The 24824-nt window shown below is 44.1% G+C and overlaps 1 protein-coding gene across 2 annotated transcripts in view; it reads left to right on the plus strand.

Moving 5' to 3' along the window:
- ZCCHC7 (zinc finger CCHC-type containing 7) overlaps positions 1-24824 on the plus strand; it is a 281807-nt gene that overhangs the window by 47259 nt on the left and 209724 nt on the right. For both annotated transcript variants that reach the window (XM_086961897.1, XM_086961898.1), the window contains exon 3: positions 14098-14141. In XM_086961897.1, the coding sequence (XP_086818023.1) occupies positions 14098-14141 (44 nt within the window). The remainder of the gene's footprint in view (positions 1-14097; positions 14142-24824) is intronic.

The following is a 24824-nucleotide window of genomic DNA, read 5'->3' on the forward strand; positions in this document are numbered from 1 at the left end:
TAGAAATTGGGGGCCAAAAATATTTGTATATCTGGATGGTTGAGTCTGCAAAACGCTTGAGAGACTTTTGCAGGAGCACCAGTTTAAAAACTGAGCATTCTGATTGGCCACTGAGCTTTTTCCCTTCGGCCATTTTGCTTCTGCGGCACTCAGATATCCCGTGGGAGCGGGTGCTCTAATTTTATGTGAGCAACATGAGAAAAATTTTGCTGGCAGCCATTACAGGACTTTGTCCCCTTTCCTGAAGTAGTAAAAAAATATATATATAAGGGGACAGGGTATCTCGACCTGGCCTAGAGGGACATTCCCGCTCCCCACCCCTCATCTCCTGGGCCCTCCATAAAAGAAATCTGCACTCGTGTTGGAACAGGGGAAAAAAAGTTGTCCCAGGGCCAGTTTTATTTATTAGGGAGAGGGTGGCATGTGGCCCCTTTCCACGAGTTATTATAGGCTCTGGGGAGTCCATGCAAACCTTGAAAAGTCCCCGGGACCCGATCCCCCCAGGGCCACTACCTTTGTAAAAAGGGAGGGAGGGACCACGATGGACCCCTGCCTGAGACTTTATTGGCACCCGGGAGCCCATACCCTGGAGCTGGCTCACTTGCTGTGTCCACGGAAGTCCGCCCTAGGGACACAGCGGTTTTCCTACCCACACCGGCGTGGGTAGGCTAGCCTGTATTTGCCCCTACCTGGCCAGGTCAGTTCTCTGCCGAATTGCTGCTGCCTGTTGAACTGCGAGGATTGCCTTCGACCTTTGTTTAACCAGGACCGCCGTTTTAAGTGAATTTCATTTAAAAGTGATCGAGGGCCTGCAAATCGCTTAAATACACAGAAAACTGAAGTATAGACTATCTGTGCGTTTTCATCAGCAGCGCCACTTCCAAAGTCACACAGGGAGATATAAAATCTGTTGATTCCTGTCTTTACAGATGATTGTACTCATCGCTACCATCAACTTGAATTTGAGGCCCATTAAAACTCCATGAGCTTCATTTATCTATAAGAAAGGGTATTCATGATTTGATTTGTCTGTCCTGAGGATGGTCTCCATAACGCAAGTCTAGAGACCGAAACGTCGACTGCGCTTATTCCACTGCTTTTAATGATATAACTTGTAAATAGGTGGATAAGCTACAACAATTGCTGCAAATAGGCTGTTTTATTGATATTTTTTCCTATTGTAGCTTTTGCAACAAATGGTATACCCATGTATATTTTATTTTTGTTTTGTGAATAATTAAAACAAACAGAACTTTTCCATACACCCTGCTATTGCTCTCTCTTTTTATTACCGTTTGGCATTAGCGCTATTTGTTTTAAAACTTTGTCTGACACAAATTGTGCATCAGTGGTGTCAAATGCTTAGGACCACAAAATAATATATAATTTTGAATACTCTACAGTTCAACAAAACCCTTGACGGCACAATTACCCTTTTATACCTACCTGGCCAGAGCATCTTTAAAACCTCGGCCAAATGGGAGCAAACACTGAGTCTGCTCCCAGCAGACAGGAGCTTTAAAAATTATTCAGCCAGTTGGGGGCAGACTTTTATTCTGTTTCCATGCTCACACTGATTTGGGCAGGGAAACGGAACACATATTGCTTCCGGCCGATGGGAGCAACTATATATTCTGCTCCCGCCGGGCAGCAGCAATTTCTTCATCTGTTTCTCTGACCGCATTAGTGTGGGCCAGGAACAGATCAAAAGTCTGCTCCCAGCTGGTGTGAGCTCCTGCCTGCTGGGAGCAGACTGTGTGTTTGCTCCCGCCATGTGGGAGAAAGCACAATTATCCTGTCCACGCCAGTGCGGGCAGGGTAATTGCGGTCTCTTGGGGGTGGGTACCTGGGACGCAGCATGTGAGCTGGCCTCAGAGGACGGGGCTCCCACAGCCCATTAATGGCACAGGGCGGTGCTGGCTTCTCCCTTATTGTACAGTTAGTGGCTCTGGGGGGTGGGGTCTTCATGCCCTTTCCAATGCTCTGGGAGGAAGGCTGCATGGCCCCTTCCCACTTTTTGGTTATTATCGGCCCTTGTGGTGGGCTCCCTGGGGCCTCTAATGGCTCTGGGGGGGGCGCCAGGTGGCCCCCACTCTTTAAAAAAAAAAAGGCACTGGGAGGAGGGGGTACCCAGGGTCTAATAAGGCACGAGGTGTGGGGGCTCCACTTTGAAATAAATAAGGCCGTGAGGATGGGGTCCAAAGGTCCTAATGAGGCTCAAGGAGGGAGGCCACGTGGCCGACTCCTGTTTAAAATGGAACAAGCATTGGCATAGCCAATAGGTCTCGCTTTTGGGACCTTCTAAGTATTTAGTTATGCTTGGTGTGGTTGTGTGTGGTTGTGTGTGTGTGTGTGGTTGTGTGTGTGGTTGTATGTGTGTGTTTGGTTGTAAGTATGTGTTTGTGGCTGTGTGTGGTTGTGGGTGCGGGTGTGGTTGTGGCTGTGTAAGTGGATGTGTGGTTGGGTGTGGTTGTGTGTGTGGTTGTGTGTGTGGTTGTTGTGTGGTTGTGTGTGTGGTTATGTGTGTGTGTTCGTAGTTGTGTGGTTGTGTGTGGTTGTTGTGTGGCTGTGTGGTTGTGTTTGTGTGTGTGGTTGTGGGTGTGTGTGGTTGTGGGTGTGGTGGGTGCGTGTGGTTGTGGGTGTGTGTGGTTGTGGGTGGGTGTGGTTGTGGTTATGTGTGGTTGTGGTTGTGTGTGTATTTATGGTTGTGTGTGTGATTGTGTGTGTGTTGAGTGTGTAGTTTGTGGTTGTGGGTGTGGTTGGGGGTGTGTGTGGTTGTGTGTGGTTGTATGTGTGGTTGTGTGTGGGTGGTTGTGAGGTTGTGTGTGTGGTTGTGTGATTGTGTGGTTGTGTGTGTGTGTGTGGTTGTGGTTGTGTGTGTGCAGTTGTGTGTGCGGTTGTGGGTGTGTGTGGATATGTGGTTGTGTGTGTGGGTTTGGTTGTGTGTGGGGGTGGTTGTGTGTGTGGTTGTGTGGGTGGTTGTGGTTGTGTGTGTGGTTGTGTGTGTGGTTGTGTGCATGTTGGGTTAGTGGTTGTGTGTGTGGTTGTGGGTGGGCGCGGTTGTGGGTGTGTGTGGATGTGTTGTTGGGTGTGATTGTGTGTGGTGTGGGTGTGTGGTTTGTGGGTGGTTGTGTGTGTGGTAGTGTGTGTGGGTAATGTGGGTGTGTGTGTGTGGTTGTGTGTATGGGTGTGATTAGGTGTGTGTGGATGTGTCTGTGGATGTGTCTGTGGATGTGTGTGTGGTTGTGTGTGTGGTTGTGTGTTTGTGTGTGTGGTTGTATGTTTGGTGTTGTATGTGTGTGGTTGTAGGTGTGTGTGTGGTTGTATGTGTGGTGTGTGTGTGGTTGTGTGTGATTGTGTGTTTGGTTGTGTGTGTTGTGGTTGCATGTGTGGTTGTGGTTGCGTGTGTGCTTGTGGTTGCATGTGTGCTTGTGGTTGTGTGTGTGGTTGTGTGTGTGGTTGTGTGTATGGTTAGGTGTGTGTGTATGTAGTTGTGGGTGTGGTTGTGTGTGTGGTTGTGTGTGGTTGTGTGTGTGATTGTGGTTGTGTGTGTGGTTGTGTGTGTGGTTGTGGCGTGTCTGTGGTTGCGTGTGTGGTTGTGGTTGCGTGTGTGGTTTTGGTTGTGTGTGTGCTTGTGGTTGCGTGTGTGCTTGTGGTTGCGTGTGTGCTCGTGGTTGCATGTGTGCTTGTGGTTGCGTGTATGCTTGTGGTTGTGTGTGTGGTTGTGTGTGTGGTTGTGTGTGTGGTTGTGTGTATGGTTAGGTGTGTGTGTATGTAGTTGTGGGTGTGGTTGTGTGTGTAGTTGTGTGTGATTGTGGTTGTCTGTGGTTGTGTGTGTGGTTGTGGCATTGTGTCTGTGGTTGTATGTGTGGTTGTATTTGTGGTTGTGTGTGTAGTTGTGTGTGGTAGTGGTTGTGTGTGTGGTTGTGTGGATGCTTGTGGTTGGGTGTGTGTGTGTGTGTGGTTGTGTGTGTGGTTGTGTGTGATTGTGTGTGTGGTTGTGTTTGTGTGTGTCGTGTGTGTTCGGTTGTGGTTTTGTGTGTGGTTGTGTGTGGTTGGGTGTGGTTGTGTGTGGTTGTGTGTGTGGCTGTGCATGTGGTTGTGGTTGTGTGTGTGGTTGTGGTTTTGTGTGTGGTTGTGTGTGTGGTTGTGTGTGGCTGTGTGTGTATGTGTGTGGTTGTGTGTGTGAGGTCGTGTGTGTGTGTGTGTGGTATGTGTGGGTGTGTGTGTGGTTGTGGTTTTGTGTGTGTTGGTTTGGTTGCGTGTGTGTGTGATTGTGTTTGTGGTTGAGTGTGCAGTTTGTGGTTGTGGGTGCGGTTGTGAGTGTGTGTGGTTGTGTGTGGTTGTATGTGTGGTGTGTGGGTGGTTGTGAGGTTGTGGGTGTGTGTGGTTGTGTGTGTGATTGTGTGGTTGTGTGTGTGTGGCTGTGTGTGATTGTGGGTGCGGTTTGGGTGTGTGTGGATATGTGGTTGTGTGTGTGGTTGTGTGTGTGTGTTGTGTGGGTGGTTGTGTGTGCGTGGTTGTGTGTATGTTGGGTTTGTGGTTGTGTGTGTGGTTATGGTTGTGTGTGGGTGCGGTTGTGGGTGTGTGTGGGTGTGTTGTTGGGTGTGATTGTGTGTGGTTGTGGTTGTGTGTGGTGTGTGTGTGGGTGTGTGGTTTGTGGGGGGTTGTGTGTGGTAATGTGGGTGTGTGTGTGTGGTTGTGTGTATGGGTGTGATTAGGTGTGTGTGGTTGTGTGTTTGTGTGGTTGTGTGTGCGGTTGTATGTTTAGTGTTGTGTGTGTGGTTGTAGGTGTGTGTGTGTGGTTGTATGTGTGGTGTGTGTGTGGTTGTGTGGTTGTATGTGTGGTGTGTGTGTGGTCGTGTGTGTAGTTGTGGTTGTGTGTTTGGTTGTGTGTGTTGTGTGTGTGGTTGTGTGTGTGGTTGTGGCGTTGTCTGTGGTTGCGTGTGTGGTTGTGGTTGCGTGTGTGGTTGCGTGTGTGCTTGTGGTTGCATGTGTGCTTGTGGTTGCGTGTGTGCTTGTGGTTGTGTGTGTGGTTGTGTGTATGGTTAGGTGTGTGTGTATGTAGTTGTGGGTGTGGTTGTGTGTGTAGTTGTGTGTGGTTGTGTGTGTGATTGTGGTTGTGTGTGTGGTTGTTGCATTGTGTCTGTGGTTGTGTGTGTGGTTGTATGTGTGGTTGTGGTTGTGTGTGTAGTTGTGTGTGGTAGTGGTTGTGTGTGTGGTTGTGTGGATGCTTGTGATTGGGTGTGTGTGTGTGGTTGTGTGTGATTGTGTGTGTGGTTGTGTTTGTGTGGGTTGTGTGTGTGGTTGTGGTTGTTGTGTGTGGCTGTGAGTGTATGTGTGTGGTTGTGTGTGTGAGGTCGTGTGTGTGTGTGTGTGGTATGTGTGGTTGTGTGTGTGGTTGTGGTTTTGTGTGTGTTGGTTTGGTTGCATGTGTGGGTGTGTGTGATTGTGTTTGTGGTTGAGTGTGTAGTTTGTGGTTGTGGGTGCGGTTGTGGGTGTGTGTGGTTGTGTGTGGTTGTATGTGTGGTGTGTGGGTGGTTGTGAGGTTGTGGATGTGTGTGGTTGTGTGTGTGTGATTGTGTGGTTGTGTGTGTGTGCGGTTGTGTGTGGTTGTGGTTGTGTGTGTGCGGTTGTGTGTGGTTGTGTTTGTGTGTGTCATGTGTGTTCGGTTGTGGTTTTGTGTTTGTGTGTGTGGTTGTGTTTGGTTAGGTGTGGTTGTGTGTGTGTGTGGTTGTGTGTGTGGGTGTGTGGCTGTGCATGTGGTTGTGGTTTTGTGTGTGGTTGTGGTTGTGTGTGGTTGTTGTGTGTGGCTGTGGCTGTGTGTGTATGTATGTATGTGTGTGGTTGTGTGTGTGTGAGGTCGTGTGTGTGGTATGTGTGGTTGTGCGTGTGGTTGTGGTTTTGTGTTTGTTGGTTTGGTTTCGTGTGTGGGTGGTTGTGTTTGTGTGGTTCTGTGTGGTTGTGTGTGTGTGGTTGTGTTGTGGTTCTGTGTGTTGTGGTCGTGTGTGTTTTGTGTGTATGTGTGTGTGTGTGGTTGTGTGTGTGTGTGGTTGTGTGTGTGGTGTGGTTGTGTGTGTGTGTGGGTGTGGTGTGTGTGGCTGTGTGTGTGGTTGTGTGTGTGGTTGTTGTGTGGTTGTGTGGGTGCTTGTGGTTGTGTGTGTGTGGTTGTGTGTATGGTTAAGTGGGTATGGTTGTGTGTGTGTGGTTGTGTGTGTGTGTGTGTATGTAGTTGTGTGTGGTTGTGTGTGTGTGGTTGTGTGTGTGGCTGTGTGTGTAGTTGTGTGTGTAGTTGTGTGTGTGGTTGTGTGTGTGGTTGTGGCGTTGTGTGTGTGTGTGGTTGTGTATGTGGTTATATGTGTGGTTGTATGTGTGGTTTGTGTGTGGTGTGGTTGTGTGTGGTTGTGTGTGGTTGTGTGTGGTTGTGTGGGTGCTTGTGGTTTTGTGTGTGTGGTTGTGTGTGTGATTGGGTGTGTGTCGTAGTGTGTGTGTTTGTGTGTGTGTGTCGTTGTGTGCGTGTTTGTGGTTGTGTGTGGATGTGTGTGTGGTTGTGTGTGGTTGTGTGTGTGTGGTTGTGTGTGTGGGTATGTGGTTGTGCATGTGGTTGTGGTTGTGTGTGTGGTTGTGGTTTTGTGTGTGGTTGTGGTTTTGTGTGTGGTTGTGTGTGTAGTTGTGCGTGTGTGGTTGTGTGTGTGTAGTTGTGTGCGGTTGTATGTGTGGTTGTGGTTGTGTGTGTGTGTGTGTGGTTGTATGTGTGGTTGTGTGCGTGGTTGTGGTTTTTTGTGTGTTGGTTTGGTTGCGTGTGTGGGTGTATGTGTGTGGTTGTGTGTGGTTGTGATGGTGTGTGTGGTTGTGTGTATGACAGTAATACTAAAAGCATCTCAAAATAAAGGAACAGAAACATAGAGTTTGTGGAAAGACAAAGCACATTGTAAGTCAAACAAGCACAGCAAAGGATTAACATAACAACATGTTCTTTGATGTTCTTTGAACGAGAACATCAAAGGGGCGCTGCTAAAGTGATTGCGGGCGAAAGTGATCGCGGGCGCTTAATGAGTATGACGAGGTTTGCCATTTGGCGCCTCGGCTCCTAAGCGCGCACCCGTGCACATGCACTGTATCTCTAGGCTGGCCATGGTAGCATTTTTTGAGCCCTCAATAAATGTCTTGGCAGCCCAGCACATGCGCTGGGCCAGACGAGACCTAAAAAAGCCCTGGGCATGGGGCCCCAGGGCCTAATGAGACTTGGGAAGGGGGGCCACTTGGGCATCTCCATAGAGGAACCCCTCAAAATGTTAAACAGTGCCGTTTTAGGAAAGCAAACCGATGTAAAACCAGGAATAACAAGAGGAGGACCAGAAACCAAGTACCAAATGAAGACCAATATCTCAGATTATACATTATCAAAAGGAGAGCAACAAACACTTCACACGGGAACCTCATTTGTTCCAATGAATACATCTCGTTTCCTTTAAATGTTGGATTATTTTACTTTATGGAAAAATATTGTTAAACCTTTTTTTCTGAATTACCACCAGGAAATGCACCTGTAGAGTCAGATCATAAAAATTGTGAAGAGCTTGTGATTAAAAGTAATTTTGATGATGATAAAAAAATATGCTTGAAAGATTTCAAGTAAATATTTTACAGGGCTAAATTACATAAAACAATATAAAAGGCTGTAAATATGCAATTACTTAAATATGTGCAAAGGGAAAAGATCTTGGGTAGGAAATTGCAGACAAACCTGGATCAATAGTATTGATAAATAGGTAGGGTTATCAATAATAAACGATTTGTCAGTTAGAGGATACAACAGAGACACAGAGAGGATAGAGACATGGTTCAATTAGAACAATGATATATATACAGGACTCTGCTGTAATCAGACGTTCTTTATGGCAAACGTCTGATTACAGTAGAGGTCTGGATAGATCATTGTTCCTATTGAACTGCTTCTCTCTTTCTTATTTAATTGCATAGGAAGTGTTTTATCAGTAGATCAGACAGATTTACTTTTGAAAATTCATCCGATTTCACACATTTTAGTTTAAGTAAATCCAGATCACACTTGTGATCTCGTGCCTAGATTGCCAACTGAGGGTCAGAGAGACCACCCACAGTCTGCCCTTCTCTAATTGGCCATATTTTGTATTAGGCATATCACTTCATCCCACTGTGCCTCCTTTCCCTTGTACGCCATTGCTGTGAACGTATTTACTTTTTCATGTTGAGAAACTGTGCTAGGTCTGGTCAGAGTCAACGTATTCTGTGTCTGATTCTCAAAGCTATTGATGTGTATATGTATGGCTTATATTTGCAAAAGCCGGCTCGTTTTGCATTCCTAAAATGATTTACGTGCATAAAGAATTTTGCGTGAGTTTCTGGAATTTGCTGTGAGTTTGCACATAGCCAGAAACATACATGTTAAGGGTATTCCCCACTCCTCTCCAACCTCTTCGCACCCTTGAAAAGTTTAAAGATATATCCTATCAAATGAAATAGTCAATCTTTTTCTAGGTTAGTTCAGGGAAACCCTTCGCCGCTTCAAAGGATGCAGTTTTGTGCCTTTCTTTAAAAACGTTCTACAACAAGGAACAGTGGTTCCTGTGGACCATATTCATAATATTTGATAATCACAAAGCTCAATGGCATATGCTCATGAGAACAAATTGTCAGAGGGAGAATCAAAATCATACACAACAAGTATTTCAAGGGTTTTTACTTTTTATGCATTTTGTGTTGCAAGGTATTACAGAAAATGTGCTCGGTGTTCCAAGGGAACTAGAGCCTATATTTCGAGAATGACAGTTTTGACATACAATAGGTTTCAGTTTTCACAAAAACGACCACAAGTACATATACACAGAATATTGACACCCTTCTAACAGAATGCTGGAGGGTGGTTCGTTTAAAGTACGTGTCAACTGTGTTTCGACCCCAGAAGCAAATACAGGGTCTCATCAGGACCTAACAAGGCGGTACACCTGAAGCGAGATAGATTATCTGAAAAAGTGCACACCGGTAAAGTTGTGGCTCAAGACAAAGTGTAAAAGGAGATTGTACTCACATGGGACCCAGCCGGGCAGCCAGTATGAGAGGGGCTGGGGGGCTTGACAGTCCTTATAGCGTGTGAGATACAAGGTCTAATTCCAAATCATTATGGATTACCATCCGAAGGGGAGGGAAATCATCTTGTGTTTGCCGATGTCACCTGCCACCGTAGCCAGCCAGGATCCAAAATATCAATGTTTACTATTTGTTACCGTCCATTGAGGACTAATGACATTTCTTCCATTAAATAATGGAGCGCAGCCGCCCAAGTCAGCCGGAGGACGTGGGCTGCCAGGATCCTTCCGTGAATAGCGGAATCGCTTTTCACAGAAAGATCCTGGCATTTGATAATCTCGGAGGAGATGGGTGCATCGTCTCCCTCACCCCGTGTCCTTCGGCTGACTTCGGTGGCCACGCTCCTTTATTTAATGGAAGGAGTGTCATTAGTCTGCAGTTCTAGTTGTGTATGATTTTGATTTTCCCTCTGACAATCTGTTCCCATGAGCATATGCCATTGAGCTTTGTGATTATCAAATATTATGAATATGATCCACAGGACCTACTGTTCCATGTCGTAGAGAAGTGTGGCTCAATGGTTAGAGCGGCAGACCCTGATGCAGTAGTCTGGCCGGGACCAGGGTTCAGTTCCCGCCTCGGCGGGTCTCCGGCTCAATTTCCTCGGACCTGATAATTCTCGCCTCGGTGCCTATTCTGATCATGAGCCCCACTCTGCACCTCTGGACAATAGCTTGCTTAATCTCTACAACGGCCCCAACAACGCTGAGGATGCCTGACTTCACCTTGGGGTGCCCAGGAGTGGGCTCCTCACAGGGAAAGGCCAGGAAGGGTTCCTCGGCGGTATTCGTACAAGCGCAGAGATGCCTCTGGGAAGTCGTGCGCTATATAAGTGCGTAATTATCCTTTTATCCATATAATTGATACTTTGGTTCCTTGTGAGTAGGGTGGCCCTTGTTTTTTAGTATACTTTCTTTAAAAATGGGCTCTTAGTATTATTTTTTTCTTTTACATGTTGGCTACAATGGTGTTACACTGCTTGTTCATCAAGCATCTTTTAGTTGATGATGCCTTAGTGCAAGGGTATTTAAGGTTTGTCTTAAAAATGATACGATAATTTAGTAAAAGTGACTGTAATCTTCAATCCTTTTCATGTTGCATCTTTTTCTAAGTACATTATATTTGGAAAGCCAGGCAACTCCGCAACCTTCATCCATGTGTTCTTTTTAGGTTTCGCCTGGCGTCCACTGTGCAGGAGTGTTCGCGCAGGCGAAATCTTATGTTAGACAGTACGGGGCATTGTCCCGCCTTTCTCTTCCATTGGCTAGCTCCATAAATAGAGGATAGCCATTGGAAGAGATGGTTGTCAAACACTCTTTCCCCCGTCACGACGTGATTCGTGGGCGTTTGTCTCTTTTTTTAAGTCCTGCCCCCCACACCCTCCCTCTCGCCGAGGAGTTGTCCATGTTCTCTATCCTCCCCTCCTGTTGTTGTGCCTTGTTTGTGTGTGATTTTGCAGGTTTGTATCGACTTGGAGACTTCTCTCCAGTAAGTCTCTAGCTATTCTTCTGTTTTTCCCACTTCCGTGTGAAGTTTTCATACCTTCTAAAATTGGAAAGTTTTCCCTGAACAAGATGCGTACTCCTGAAGCTCATGTCTGACTGATCTTCGGTAACAGCAGTCCGTCACTTTCATTCAGCTGGTTGAGCATCAGGCAAGTTTTCAATAAGACTGATTATTGCCTTTCTCGTGCGGTGCACATCTGTATTCCTTTCACGGTCCCGCTGAAGAGAGGTCGTCCAATTATTTAATACATATGATTGCCCGCGGGCTACGCGAGGCGCGGGGTGAAGCTCGGTGCATTTGGCCCCAGCGGAGCCCACACGTGTGTTGCTGGGCTCCGTGAAGGGTGCTACATCACTGCAAGCGCTGGTTGAGCGTCAGGCAAGTTTTCAATAAGACTGATTATTACCTTTCTCGCGCGGTGCACATCTGTACTCCTTTCACGGTCCCGCTGAAACGAGGTCGTCCAATTATATAATACATATGACTGCCCGCGGGCTAGGCGAGGGGTGAAGAGTGCATGTTCTTATCACAGTGACAGCACCAAAAGAGGTGAACACACGCGCTCCTGAGGTGGAGAGGAATGGTCACTCGGTGGCAATGGACACGCTTCTCATGTGTGCCAGACAATTTGGGCCCACAATTCAATACAGACGTCATGTTACCGACTAAATCAGGTAAAATCATAGTCCGTAAATGTACACTGACATCCCCATTATAACAAACATTCTCACATGGTTTTAACAAAATGAATGTACTGCCACCTGTTACACATATCTGTGACATCTCTGTCATATCACACAAACAGACACGCACATGCACTCTCACACACAGGCTGCACAGTTGCACAAACATAAACACACACCCTCTCTGTATCACATGCACTCTGTCACATGTCATTGTTCTCAAACGAGACACATTCAAACGACATACACCATCATGAAAGCTCTTTTTTTATCTTTCCCACAAACAGACATTCACACACATACCACTACTTACGTTCTTGCCCGACTCAATTTTCTCAATTACTCATAACCATACTCACAGCCCACTATCAAACACCAAACGCACACAAAAACCCAAAAGGCTCACAGAGGTGCAACCCCCCAACCCCCCCTCCCCCCAGTCACCCATAAACACACTAACATATTTGGCCATCGTCAGAAATTGTAAACACCTTCATCTCCCATCCTCCCCCCCCCCCCGCCACCCAATGCGATTTTCTGTCCCAGCATTTTCAGCTTAGTTACTTGGATTTCTATAGGTGTTCAATACATTAAAATAGTAGTCACAAACAATATAGGTAGTCGGAATGTGTGTGTGGCTCCTCTGTGTGTGTGTGTGTGGCTCTGTGTGTGTGTGGCTGTGTGTGTGTGTGTGTGTGTGTGTGGCTCTGTGTGTGTTGTGGCTGTGTGTGTGTTGTGGCTCTGTGTGTGTTGTGGCTCTTTGTGTGTGTGGCTCTGTGTGTGGGTGGCTCAGTGTGTGTGGCTCTGTGTGTGTGAGAGCGACAGCAGTGTGAGAGAGACCTTTTATTTCTGTTTCGGTTTTTGAAACCTAAATAAAACAAATAAAACGCATTGTTATTTGCTATGTCAATACCTTTCTCGCTTAAATACGCAACCTATTGCATTGCAAATGCAATAGGTCTCGCATTTGCGAGAGATCAAGCTATTGGCATTGTAAATGACAATGCCATTTATTTATCTGTTTTCAAAACCAACACATACATAATAATGTTGTCATTTACAATGCCAATAGCTCTAACTTTTGCAAAGGCGAGACCGTTGCATTGTAAATGCTTGTTTTTATAGTTTGCAGCTATTTCTTGATGCATTCTATTTTGAAAGCAAACAGTCGCCAATGTTGGGTCCAGTCTTCCTCATCCATTTTCCAATCACCAAGAAGCACTGAGGTAGTATTATGAATAGTCTCGAGTTGGTACGTTTCGCAAACGTGTACATTTTTAGCTCAAGCCTACAATACAGTGCAATGCTGCTGGTTGCAAAAGACCTAGTGTCAGCTAACCAATAATTTACCGTTGGCTTAAAGCCTGCTAACTGCTTACCATTGGTAGGCTTTATTGTCACTGTCATTTGGCTGCTTCTTATTCAATGCCTTTTCCATCTTGTGTTTGTCCCTTTACTTTTATCCCCCTACCCTGCGCCCTGTGTTTCTCTCCCTCTCTCTCTCCAATGTGTTTCTGTTCTGTTCTCTCCCTCTTGTGCTACTCCCTCCCCCTCCTTGTGCTGTTTTCCCCTACCTCCACCAATTTTCTCCTCCTTTAACCCTCAAGTCTCCTAACTTGCCTGAGGTCCTCTAATCAGTGGTTTAATGTAAAAAAAAAGGTTTTACTTACCAATCCAAGTTGCGTTTCTGTTTCTTCACCTTGGATCAGTAAGTAGAAAATTCCGCTGCCAAGCACAGGCTTTCTAATTTATGCGCGCATCAGTAGAATAATGCCACTCCCAATACGCCTCTTCTTTTTTAATTAATAAAAAAACGTGTTTGTTCTTTACACTATACTGCTATTGTCCCAATTTCTGTAAAGTACTGCCAAAAGCAATTGGCAAAGCCAGTTGGTTCCGAAGCAAGACCTTTTGGCTTTGCCTATGCTTGTTTTATATTGGAGCTATTGTCAGTAAGCTTACAACATACAGTATTTTCTTAGAGCACTTGTCTTATCAATAAAGACTTTGAAATTAGGAGTCATATGTACAGATATGAAAGCTTATACGTATCTTGTCTTAGTAGACAATTCTCTTTCCCACAATCATGCTGTGGAAACGTAAACTTGCGGCAAAGAGTTTGTGCTCATTGGGTTGAGCATACTTGTCCAGTAGACAAAATAGTTCGGAGGACTTAGTATCCTTGACCTCAAACAATAAGTCCTTGGCATTGGGCTTTAGGAATTTCACATCCCTAGTGGTAAGAACCTTGAAACAAAGTGAGCTGTGAGCGCATTTGACTTGTGAGGAACACTAGAGGCTACTCTTATTCTTGATTCATGCCTTTGCCATCACCACTTGGGGGAAACTCCCATTATGGAAACCTTCATGGTGGATTAAATGCAGAGTGGGGTTGGCAGGTCTAGTGCCACAAAGGGAATTGTCGCTTGTTGTATCTTTTAGTTGAATTGTGTAATATATAGTTCTTCTGTTTCAGGATGCACCGCAGGACACCCGTGGGAGTTAACCTCAACTATCATAGCTTGGGGCTCAGTAGATTTTCTCTTCTCAGTGGCCCCCGATTGGGGTCTGATCGTGATCTATATAAGTTTTCATCCATTTTCTTCTTTCCACTACCTTGAATTGAATCTTGTGTGAGAGCATGATCACAGCATAACGCTAAAAAAGCTTTGGTTATGTACAAGTTATTAATTGATTCACAGCATTGCAGCTACTTTTATTTATGAGGCAATGAGGATCTCTCATAATTTAATATTAATTAATTCTGACATTTTTGCAGGAGAGAATGGAGCTGAATGGTCAATTGGTGACAAGGATTTAGAGGTAAGATAAAATGCCTTCTGTTTAGGAAACTGTGGGCTATTTGCTATGAAATGCACAAATCTAAACATACTTCTAACTTGATCAGGGAAGAAAATAAGACAAAAACTGGCAGTGATGACTGTTTTATCAAGTTAGCTTTTATGTCAGTGGGTTTATACTTTCTGAATAACTTTCCTCCGACTGGTGGCCCTTTGAACAAATAATTTACAAATGCATATTTTTAAGCTTTCTCCAGCCCCCTTTTCAAAACCTCGTCCTCAACAAAGTTAATTTCATCCTATGCTACTATTAATGGTCCACATTTTAGCAACTAGTAATGAACCCAGATAATAAGAAACATTAACTGCTTCTCACCAAGTTAAATCAACTGCCCCCCCCCCCCACAGTAACAAGAATTGACTTCGACTCTAAAGAGGTTTAACATCAACACATTGCTCTTTATACAGGCAGAATTTAAAAGTCTAGAGGTTCCTATTTCAGTATGAGATCATCTTATTCAGTCCAGATTTTTAGGTTTTGCCTAGGCAGCACTTTCGCTGTATCTTCGAGGCATGCTGTATTCAGGATATGCGCATAAAGCTCCGCCCACTTTCTGCCCATCGTTTTAATTGGCTCCTGTCCTTTGTAAATGATAGCTTTTCATTGGTCAATAGGCTTAGTAGTCCCTCTTTAATACCACCATGTCTCTTGTATCCTCCCATAAGGACACCCCCTGTTAAATGAGTTGTTCCTCCCTAGGTTTTAATTACAGCCTCAAGGCGCTATTTTCTTAAAAGGCTTCAGGCCTTCAGGTCCTAAGCTAGGCTGACAGTGGTTACTTCATTCACTATAACATCTAACATTTATATGAGACCATCTATAAATTTACTTCCATCAGCTCCACACAGAGTACAACCTAATCTGTAATTAATGTAATAATAATTTTTTCACATTTCAAGGCTACAAATTGTATATATAGATATAGCTATTTGAATGTACTCGTAGTACTGTCTTGCATGCAGTGCTTTATGGCTAGGGTGAATTTGCCATATCTTCTGCAGGGTGCAGTACCATATGCCCTTTTGGCAACATGTCTATGTAAAAAACAGTGCCATTTATAATGCCAATAACTCCAACTATGTAGACATGCAGTGTTGGTACCTTGCTCACTGAGGACCTCTAGGAGCAACTTGAGGTACTGCACCTAGACATGCAGTGCTGGTGCCTTTCTCACTAGGGAACTTTAGGAGCAGCTTGCGGTACTGCACCTAGACATGCAGTGCTGGTGCCTTGCTCACTAGAGACCTCTAGCAGCAGCTTGCGGTATTGCACCTAGACAAGCAGTGCTGGTGGCCTTGCTCACTAGGGACCTCCTAGGTGCAGCTTGCGGTACTGCACTGAGACATACAAGGCTGGTTCCTGGCTCACTACGCAAGCATTTGCAATGCACTAGGTCACACATTACTGAAAGTATGAGCTATTGGCGTTGCATTATTATTTACAATGCCAATACATCAAACTATCAGTAATGTGAGACCTATTGCATTGGAAACACTTGTTTCTCTTTACTCTTAGTCCTGAAAATATGTTGGCTTAAGTAGAGCCACCAATGCCAACAATCCTACAAACGTCATGTTCAGAGTTTTCTTTTGGCCAGGCAGTTTGGGCAGAGGAGGTCTGGGTTACACCAATGAATTTCTTAGGTCTTACAAAATTAGAAAATATATAGTTATTATACATTTCACATAGTCCTGCGTTTGCTGTCTCGCATCAAATTAAGTGTACTATAAAAAGTGATTCTGCCTCAGTTTTGTGTGCTAGTATTGCATAATATATTGCTCAGACAACATTTTCTAGGGAAACAACACACATTTGGTATTGCTGGCCTCCAGACATTTAGGGCAACATTTCCTTGGGTAGCGTCTTGTGGTTTATGTTTATCTATTTGACAAATACAACAAAATGTTGAGCAATGTTTTTAAAATAATGAACATTTCTTCAAATTTTTCATTCTATATTCGGGCTGCTATGAGAAATGAATGCAGGGTTTACATCAATACATAGCCCTGGATGTGCTTGGAAATATATATAGTATGTATTGGTGCACAAGGAGACCAAAGAGGTACATGTACTTGACAAACCTATCCCCCCCCCTTTTTTTTTAAACTTTAACATAGTTCCGGCACAGATGTGTGCAAACATCCCGGCAGGGAAAGGGTTAGGAATTGTGTATTATTTTGGGGAGCAAAAAGCCCCAGATATGATAAAGATATGTTAGAAGTTACTCTGAATGACTGAACGTATTTTTTTCTTGTAATGTTTTCGGGCGTCTGAAGAAGACAGAATTTGTGGTGATTATTCTCAAAATGATTATTTTGATTTCACTCAAATATGACTATTAGTCTTAAAACCGATTAATTAAAATTGAAGTGTACTGCTTCACAACCACTGTGGTAGCAGAAATGAATGGTTTTAGAAAGTTACACTTCACATGTATTGATGATTCCAGGGTGCAGTTATGATCAAATGTTATCGACTTGAGTCTGTAAAGTAATTTCCTGCCCAGTAGATTCCTTGACGCTAACATAGCATCACAAGCAATATAGTGCTTGAAAATTAAATACTTGATTCATGGGGGCTGTATTTTGAAAGCAAGCTGAGAGTATATGTTTAACCCCTGTTTCTATTAATCAAATAAATATAAGGATTTGAATAGTAATGTATGTGGTGTAGACATTTTTTCATTGTAATGGTTATGGTAATATAAACAAACCCAGAGATAATATTGCGCATGTAAGAAAAGGTTTTATTCCACGTTTGCTAATGCGTGCTTGTCAGTATGTATTTTTGAAATAAGTCGGTAGAGTGGTGGCACCTCTGCCTTTTTTTGTAGTGTGGCTCATATTGAGAAAATATTCAGGATTATAATTTATTATAGGAATGGACGGGTTTGATTTCAGATGCATATACAGTACCCAGGGTCACAAGTTATAAACCAGGGTACAGGTTAACTTAGCCTTGTATTAGCCAAGAGGGTGAAAGACCCTTTTCTATTTGTATCACAGGTTACAGCGTTCAGCTCAGAAAAAGGGGGGAAAGCCCCTACTATTTGGTGTCTGATGAGCAAAGAATCTTCTGCACATATTAGCTGTATGACTCGACATATAAACATTTCTGTTTGTTGTTGCTGGAGGAGATTCCGACCATTTGTAGACGTGAAAAGATAAGTGAAACACAAGTTGTAAGCAGTTTCCTTGCAGTTAACACGCCAGACACATTAACAATAAATACGCAGGTATACATGCACTACCTGCAGCGTCTACTCCATCCCTGCTACCTACCATCTGTCTCGCAGAGTAAGCGCTTATTTTCCTTATGTTGCGTCACACACAGAATATATATTCCCTTATGATAATTCTAGATCCACTCCCCATTTGCACATGCACACTACAATTCCACAGACCACATTGGCCGGAGTCTTCTGCTGAGATATAGTGCACTTCTGTGTGGGAGTGACAGAGAGTGAATGCTCACTCTGTCCAGCCCCAGCTTTCCTCGCACAGAGAGAATATTTTAATAGCAAGCACGCTCAAACACATGCATTTTAAATCCTCACTATTCTTTGGGGAGGTGTTGTAATCCACTCTGTGTAGGAACGACAGGAAGCAAATACACATCTCAGTTCTGAATCCACTATCCCTCACACACAGACAGAATATATACTCTTTAATCTACAGTGATGCTGATCCCTTCCCTGCCGTTAAAAGCAAAACCCTACGACCAGCAATCACTTGCACTCTTGGAGGGATGCTGGCTTCTGTTATGCCCTGTACTCTTGTGTCTGTGACAACAGAGTGAATGCGCACCTAACATATACATGCAGATACCCCTGTATCAATGTTGACACTTCCCCCAAACGTGGACTAAACCCTGCTGTTATTTATTGGCATCTCCACACTGGGGTGGCTGGTGGCTATCGTGCTGTATGTAGCACAGTGGAAAAGACACAAGGCGCCTGTGCTTCTTTGGTCACTATTTTTTGCTTAACTTTGTCTACGGATCCTTGTGATCTTAAATGTTTGCCCCTTTCTGGGTGACATCTTCCCATGAGCTGTGGTGGCTGCCTCGTGTCCTCAGAGGGATAGTGGTCCGGAGTTGAGTTTAAGTAATCTGTGCAGATATTGTTGAGACCTTGTGGCACGCCACCATCTACCATGCCACCAATAACATTCAGAAATACCCTAAAAAGTAAGAATAGCCTGGTGGCACAAAACTAGGCACTTTATCATCCCTTACTAAATGATCATGAGCTCTGTGGCCTGCCTATATTATGAGAAAAGTACTTCAAAATGAGGCGGGCAGATGTTTTTGTGGCTGACTGAGATGAAGCTTATCTGGAAAATACTGAGGTTTTCTCTCTGACAATATGATGCTAAAAGCATGAACCCATGGACTTCAGAATTCCTCTTCAAAAAGCCAGACATGTAGATGTTTCCCCCACTACAATGACAACCAGCTTTCCCAAAAGACTTCACCCCTACTAATAATGGGCAGTATCAGGTGAACGTTATTTTGTACAGACGTCTTAAGGCAGTTCCTACATACATTAAGCACAAACAATACTTAGCTCTTGATTAAAGTTGCAGACGGGACTTTTTGGAAAGGTGTGAACAGCTGGCATAGTGTTATATTACTTCCAATTAGTGCAATTAGTACAGTCACACAGCATTTTTTGAATTTGAGTACCCTGTATGATACTGGAGCACTCTTTGATCTGAGTCGAATTGATTGGTTCACATTTTCTTTGTTGGTTTTTTAGTGTTTAGAGAGGTCATATTTGACAAGGTTAGAGTAAACAACTCTATTCCAAGTTGATGAACCGTATTGGATAGCGGCAGACTAGATCCTGATATGGATCTTAGTGGAGCACTATGTGCATGATGGTCTATTTCCAAGGTCCCTGCCATTTGTTTTGTTCTGCTGGATGTCTGGTTTTGTTTTGCTCAGCCTGTATTCGACATTAGTGTAGTGTTTGTCAATTATGTGGCTTTAAGGTAATTTTATCTGCAAGTGCATGTCGGTGTGGTAAATTTAAACTAACTTCTACTGATTGTGACTTCTATCTGCAGTTTCTTAATCTTATTGGAATCCCCCCAGGCGCAGGAATTGAAAAAGTGTTAATAGCTCTCCTGCACAGGCCCGCTCCAGCTGAACTCCACTGCAGATCCTGTTCTTGGGACCAGTACATGGGCATGGTTTTGTCTCTGGGGAAGTACTCTCATTTCGATATAGAGATATAGCGATGAAAGGGCTCTCCTTATCTTTTTGATGCAATTCCCGGACCATGTTGTATGGTCGGAGGATTTATTTCAGTCTCTGACCTAAACATCCTCTTTGGATACCTTTCCTGTTCTGAATGCTATTAGTTCCACACCGGGGATCTGCTCTAATCTAGCTCTGTGCCTGGTAATCCTAGACCTGCTTCTGTTTTTAGGTCGAGCCTGGGAATACGCATCCGAAGGATGCGGTCCAGGTGGAGAACTATAGCTAGCTGACTCGGGGGAATGAAGGACAAGAAACTGCCACGCGCTTCTCTCCGGCTGGATTTCACTGCGTGCACGCGCACCCAGACTCACGCATGCGCACATACACAGCCACACGCATACACAGCCACACGCATACACAGGCCCCCCCCCGTCGCCGCACCTACACACACACTAGCGCACCTACACGCACACACAGAGACCCCCCCCACACACACACACCAGCGCACACACATCCCCCCTCACTCACCGGTCTCTTTCTGCGCGTTCCGTGTCTCTCTCTCCGTGTTCTGTGTCTCTCTCTCTCCCTCGGGAGCCAGTGGGTCAGTCTGAGCATGGGAGGTCCGCACTGGTATTCGCTGGTCTTCACCCGGGCCCCCTCCTGGGACCCGGGACTTCAGCTGCCACTTCGTTTTCGCTCCGGGGCTCGCTCCTAAAAAACGAAACTTTAATGACGCGCATGCGCAGGCAGCCCCCGCCCTCAGTTACAGCCCAGTACTGAGCTGCTTTCGGTTTGGTTTCGTAGTCTTCCGTGTTCGCTGCGGTGGCTGCGGCTACCAATATTTAAGATGACTACATTTTCGTGGCCGCAGATGGTACATACAAAGTGCACTTTTCCCATTACACATACTGCAGAGGGACTGGAACAAAAACCCTTCACGCAGTGCACTTTTTGTATTTACATGCAGCTTGACGCCGTTGCTGGGCCTTCTGTGACTGTATTTAGTGCACACATACTGCCCTGTTTGTTATTACGTAGCTCACATGAAGTGTACCTCGTGCACTTTCACCACAGGTGCGAACTTGGTGCCAGTACATACGATTTGTATTTCTCAATTTTCCACAAGCAAATCTACACGAAGTGAGCAAGGGTTGGTCCCCGCATGTAGATTTGCACAACTGTGAAGGTGTGGTGGCGTTAAGAAAAGGCTACTACATGTACCTGAAATGGCGCATCTATGCGTGATTTATGTATCGGCTGTCACTTTGGAGTTAGCAGTGCAGTTGTGCCTTTTTAGGTGTGCATATCAGACACGTGGGTAGCAGTTAATGTTTGTCCTGTAACGTGTATTTTTGCGACAGCACAGGTGTCCCGGTGCAGATGAAGGGCACTTTTGTCTCTGGTCCTGTTTCCCCGCCTCACTTTCTCTTCCATCTTCTGGCCTATGTCCCTCCCTTTTTTCTCCCTTGATCTTTTCATTTCCTAGTTTTTATTTTATTTTAAGGCTAATAACATTGCTGGTGCAGAAGTGTCATAAGCACAGTACATTTGTCAGCGTCCTTGCAGGTGTGACCCTGGTCAAACCTCCCACACTAGTCGCGCTACTGTCTTGCGAGGTTGTAGACTCGAGCTGTGTTTTGAAGGCCAGAAAATGCACAGGAGTGTGTTTCACGTAACCACTACAAAGAAGGATTGTGGCGGAATGGTATTAAACATGGTTGCCGAGTATTTGCATTGCAGCCAAGATTCACGTTGTGCAGAGTCTGGCGTGGCGTAATGTCCTGCTGTTCTCTGTTCAGTTCGCCTCTTGCAGCTTTCCTTTTTGGTTAAAAACAGCTGAGCGTTTGGCACTCTGATAGAAGGATGCCCAGGGGCAAAGGCTTTAATGAAGCTGCACTTAGACTTCGTAGAAGGTGCTTCATGTGCAAAACACTTCTCATTCGCAAGCATAGCGCCTCTGACTTTTGTACATTGCAAAGTTCACCAAAGTGCTTTGCCCTTCGTAATTAACCATATGAATTGCAGACCGCACGTTGACATCCAAAGGTGGCAACCCAGTGGTTCCTCGCACAGTGCGACGCAGGCGCGCAACACCCATTGGGCTCACGGGGCTTCAGCCCCCCCCCCCCCCACCTCGTGTGTGTCAGCCCGGGCGAAGACAGCTTCGTGGACTGGCGAGCATCTAATTGCAGCCACACCCGAGCACTTAACAGGTCTTTAAACGACCATCTACATGTAAATGAGGCTTTTGTTGTGTGCGCACCCCTTCTTACAGCCACTCTGAAGAATTAGCCCCCCCCCCTAATCGCCCCCCCCCCCTCCGCACCCCCCCCCCCCCCCCCGAAATTTGGCTCTCGTTGCCCGCCTGGTGTGACGTGCTTGGCGACTGCTTGTGAAAGCATAGAATTATTCCTGCCTTGCTCGGGCTCCCGGTCACCATTCACACAGTGTAAGCTGTTCTTACTTGACAGCCTGCACTGTGCTTGTGCAGTCTGGGGAGCTCACATTAGTGCCCAGTTTGACCCCTGACCTTTAATGGAACACGGGTGGCGATGCAGTCATATTCCAAGTGCTGTACTGGAGTTCTGCCTTACGGTGCAGGCATGTCACATGTCAGCAGTTGCTAATTCTCGCACCGTATCTCAAGCAGAGCCCCGTGCCATCACTATTAATGAGTCTGTATTCCTGCCGAGCAACCAAATAGCAAATTTATATTCAAAATCAACAGATGTGATATTAAGCAAAATTTAAATGATACGTATAAGAACAAGAGTCCAAGTTCTCATTCAATAGACATTTAGACACCCGGATCTTGGAGTATGTTGATCCGTATTATAGTTCCAAATTTCAAAGTTCAATTCAAATCGTCAAGTCCTTTGTTCAATCAGACCGTATTTTAATCCAGATTTTCAAAGTTCATTCCAAATTCTCAAAGTCAAGTTCCAAATTTCACAGGTATCAAAAGAACATTCACTGCAGCCAACACGTGTTTCGTTTGGGCATATATCTCATGCCAACCAACTTCCTCAGGGCTGCAAGCCAAAATGATAATGATCAAATACTGAAATGCCAACAATAATAATATACCAATTGTTTGTGAGAAAGTTTAGTTATTACTAATAAAGTCACCACCTAGGTGAAAAAAAGACATAGTACCCCTTATTTAAGTGACAAGTTATAACTTAGGTATTTCATGTGGATCCCGGTGTCAAAGTAAAGGAGAGCAGCAAAACAGTCTGACATGTCGCCAAATTCAAAATAACAAAAGTTTTTTACCTAGATCACAATAAGATATCCATCAATATCAAATTTCTTCCAGTTGGTGTTTATCAAAAGTCATCAGTATCTGGAATGATACAGGGAGGCTCTTAGCTTTGTCACCACAAAGTAACCTATTGGATTATGCTTACGCCAATTAGCTGTAGTAAATTATATAAAGTCACTAATTCTATAAGGTGAAGCCAAATATATCGTTTCTGATGGCACATATAAAGTGCTATTTATCTAAAGCATAATAGTGAAAGTATATATAGCACTCTTAAATATCTCTGCTCAAAAAGTATACGAGCCCGACACCCGATCGTCGTTAGTATATTATATTAGTAAAAGATGGTACCTCTCCACTTCTTCACTTCCACGTATATATATAATGCATCAGCGTTGAATCTCTTTCTCAATGAATCTACCGTAAGAAATCACAAAATCAAACTGCTTACTATAATAAAATAAAGTACCGTAAAGTTAGCACTAAATTCCCCTTACCTATATCTCGGTGTGTAAGCGACAAACGCTTCACTCCCGTATTGTCAGTTCTGTTCAGTATATTCCGTTATCGGGTCTATAAAAGAAGAACCCCTAATTAAAAGTTCTTCCAAAGAAATATCTATGTAATAGTTTTCAGAAACGAGAGATTCTTCTTACCTATATCCCTGTTCAAACTGTCCGTGTATATCTCCTCCAACTATCGACTGTCGGCGTGCATCATGGCCGCCATCTTACTTAAGTATCAAACCTTAAGGTAATTCAACTGCAGGTGAGACGATGGGTTATTTCACCGCCATCTTAGAGTGGCTAATGAATCCGTAAGAGATGGTGCCGATCTTACTTAAGATAGCAGTTGTTATAGTCAAATACAATTGTGTCAATAATTTTGTAAACAGGATATTGCTCATTTTATGGCTATCCATTAGTGATAGCAGAAATCATCGTAGTAAAAGATATTTGGAATTAGTAAATGTGTAATCCTGAGAATAGACTATTTAATAAGTGGTGACGATGCGTCGAGTGTCCCGTATCATTCTTATTTTAGTTAAACATGATAAAAAAGGGGGAGTTATGGCATTTGCATTTGAAGTACCCAGGTATCATCTTTACAAGTCGTCTAATCAATGTATACTTGTAATAATAAACAAGCCAAATCACATACAGGTAAACTCAATAGTTACATTAGATCTTAAACATAACTAGTCTCCAAGAAAATATTGTAGTTCAGTATCCATATTAAGCCCGTCTTCAACAGCCCGAAGTACCATAATCCATCGTGCCTCTCTCCTTCTTAATTTCAATATTCTGTCTCCTCCACGTCTATCTAGAACAACATGTTCAATACCATGGTAGAAGAATTTGTGATTCTCAGAATCATATCTGTTTTGGATTGAGTGTGAAGCTATAGGGTACCTCGTATCTCCATTCTTGAGTGCCCGATAGTGTTCCACCATCCGGTCTTTAAGTCTCCTAACTGTACTCCCAACATAAATCTTTCCACACAGGCAGGCGATAACATAAATCACAAAAGTAGTTTCACAATTGATAAAGGAATCTATGTAGTAAGTGCCTGTATCATTGTAATCAAATTTTAAAACCTTTCGTTTTGCCCACCAGCATGAACTGCAGTTACCACAATGATAGAAACCTTTAGGGCGAGCACGTAACCATTCACTATGTCCCAAATGTGAAATTGGTTTAGGGTAGCTCGGGCTTACAATATTAGCAATGGACATTCCCTTCCTAAAGGTAATACTTGGTCTCTCTGTTAGATAAGGTTTCAAATCTTTATCAGAATATAGCATATGCCAATATTTCCTCATAATACTGAAGATTTTATTACTACCAACACCAAAATTTGTGATCATTCTAATAATCTGGTTGTTATCCTTAGTGTCACATTTGTCTTTAGGTTTAAGTGTCACATCTCGCTTCAGTTTCTGTACTCTTTTAACAGCCTTGTTAACAGTAGTGTTTGTATAGCCTCTATTTTTAAACCTCATCTTCATATCCTTAACATTTGCATCAAAATCAATATCTTTAGAGCAGTTCCTTCTAGCTCTGATCATTTCCCCATAGGGGATAGAATTGATTTGGCTCTTGGGGTGGCAACTGTCCGCTCGTAAGAGTGCATTACAACTAGTTTCTTTACGAAACATACAACTGTATAACTTC

Source organism: Lissotriton vulgaris, chromosome 3_1, assembly GCF_964263255.1.
Source record: "Lissotriton vulgaris chromosome 3_1, aLisVul1.2, whole genome shotgun sequence".
In the NCBI taxonomy this organism is placed as follows: Eukaryota; Metazoa; Chordata; class Amphibia; order Caudata; family Salamandridae; genus Lissotriton; species Lissotriton vulgaris.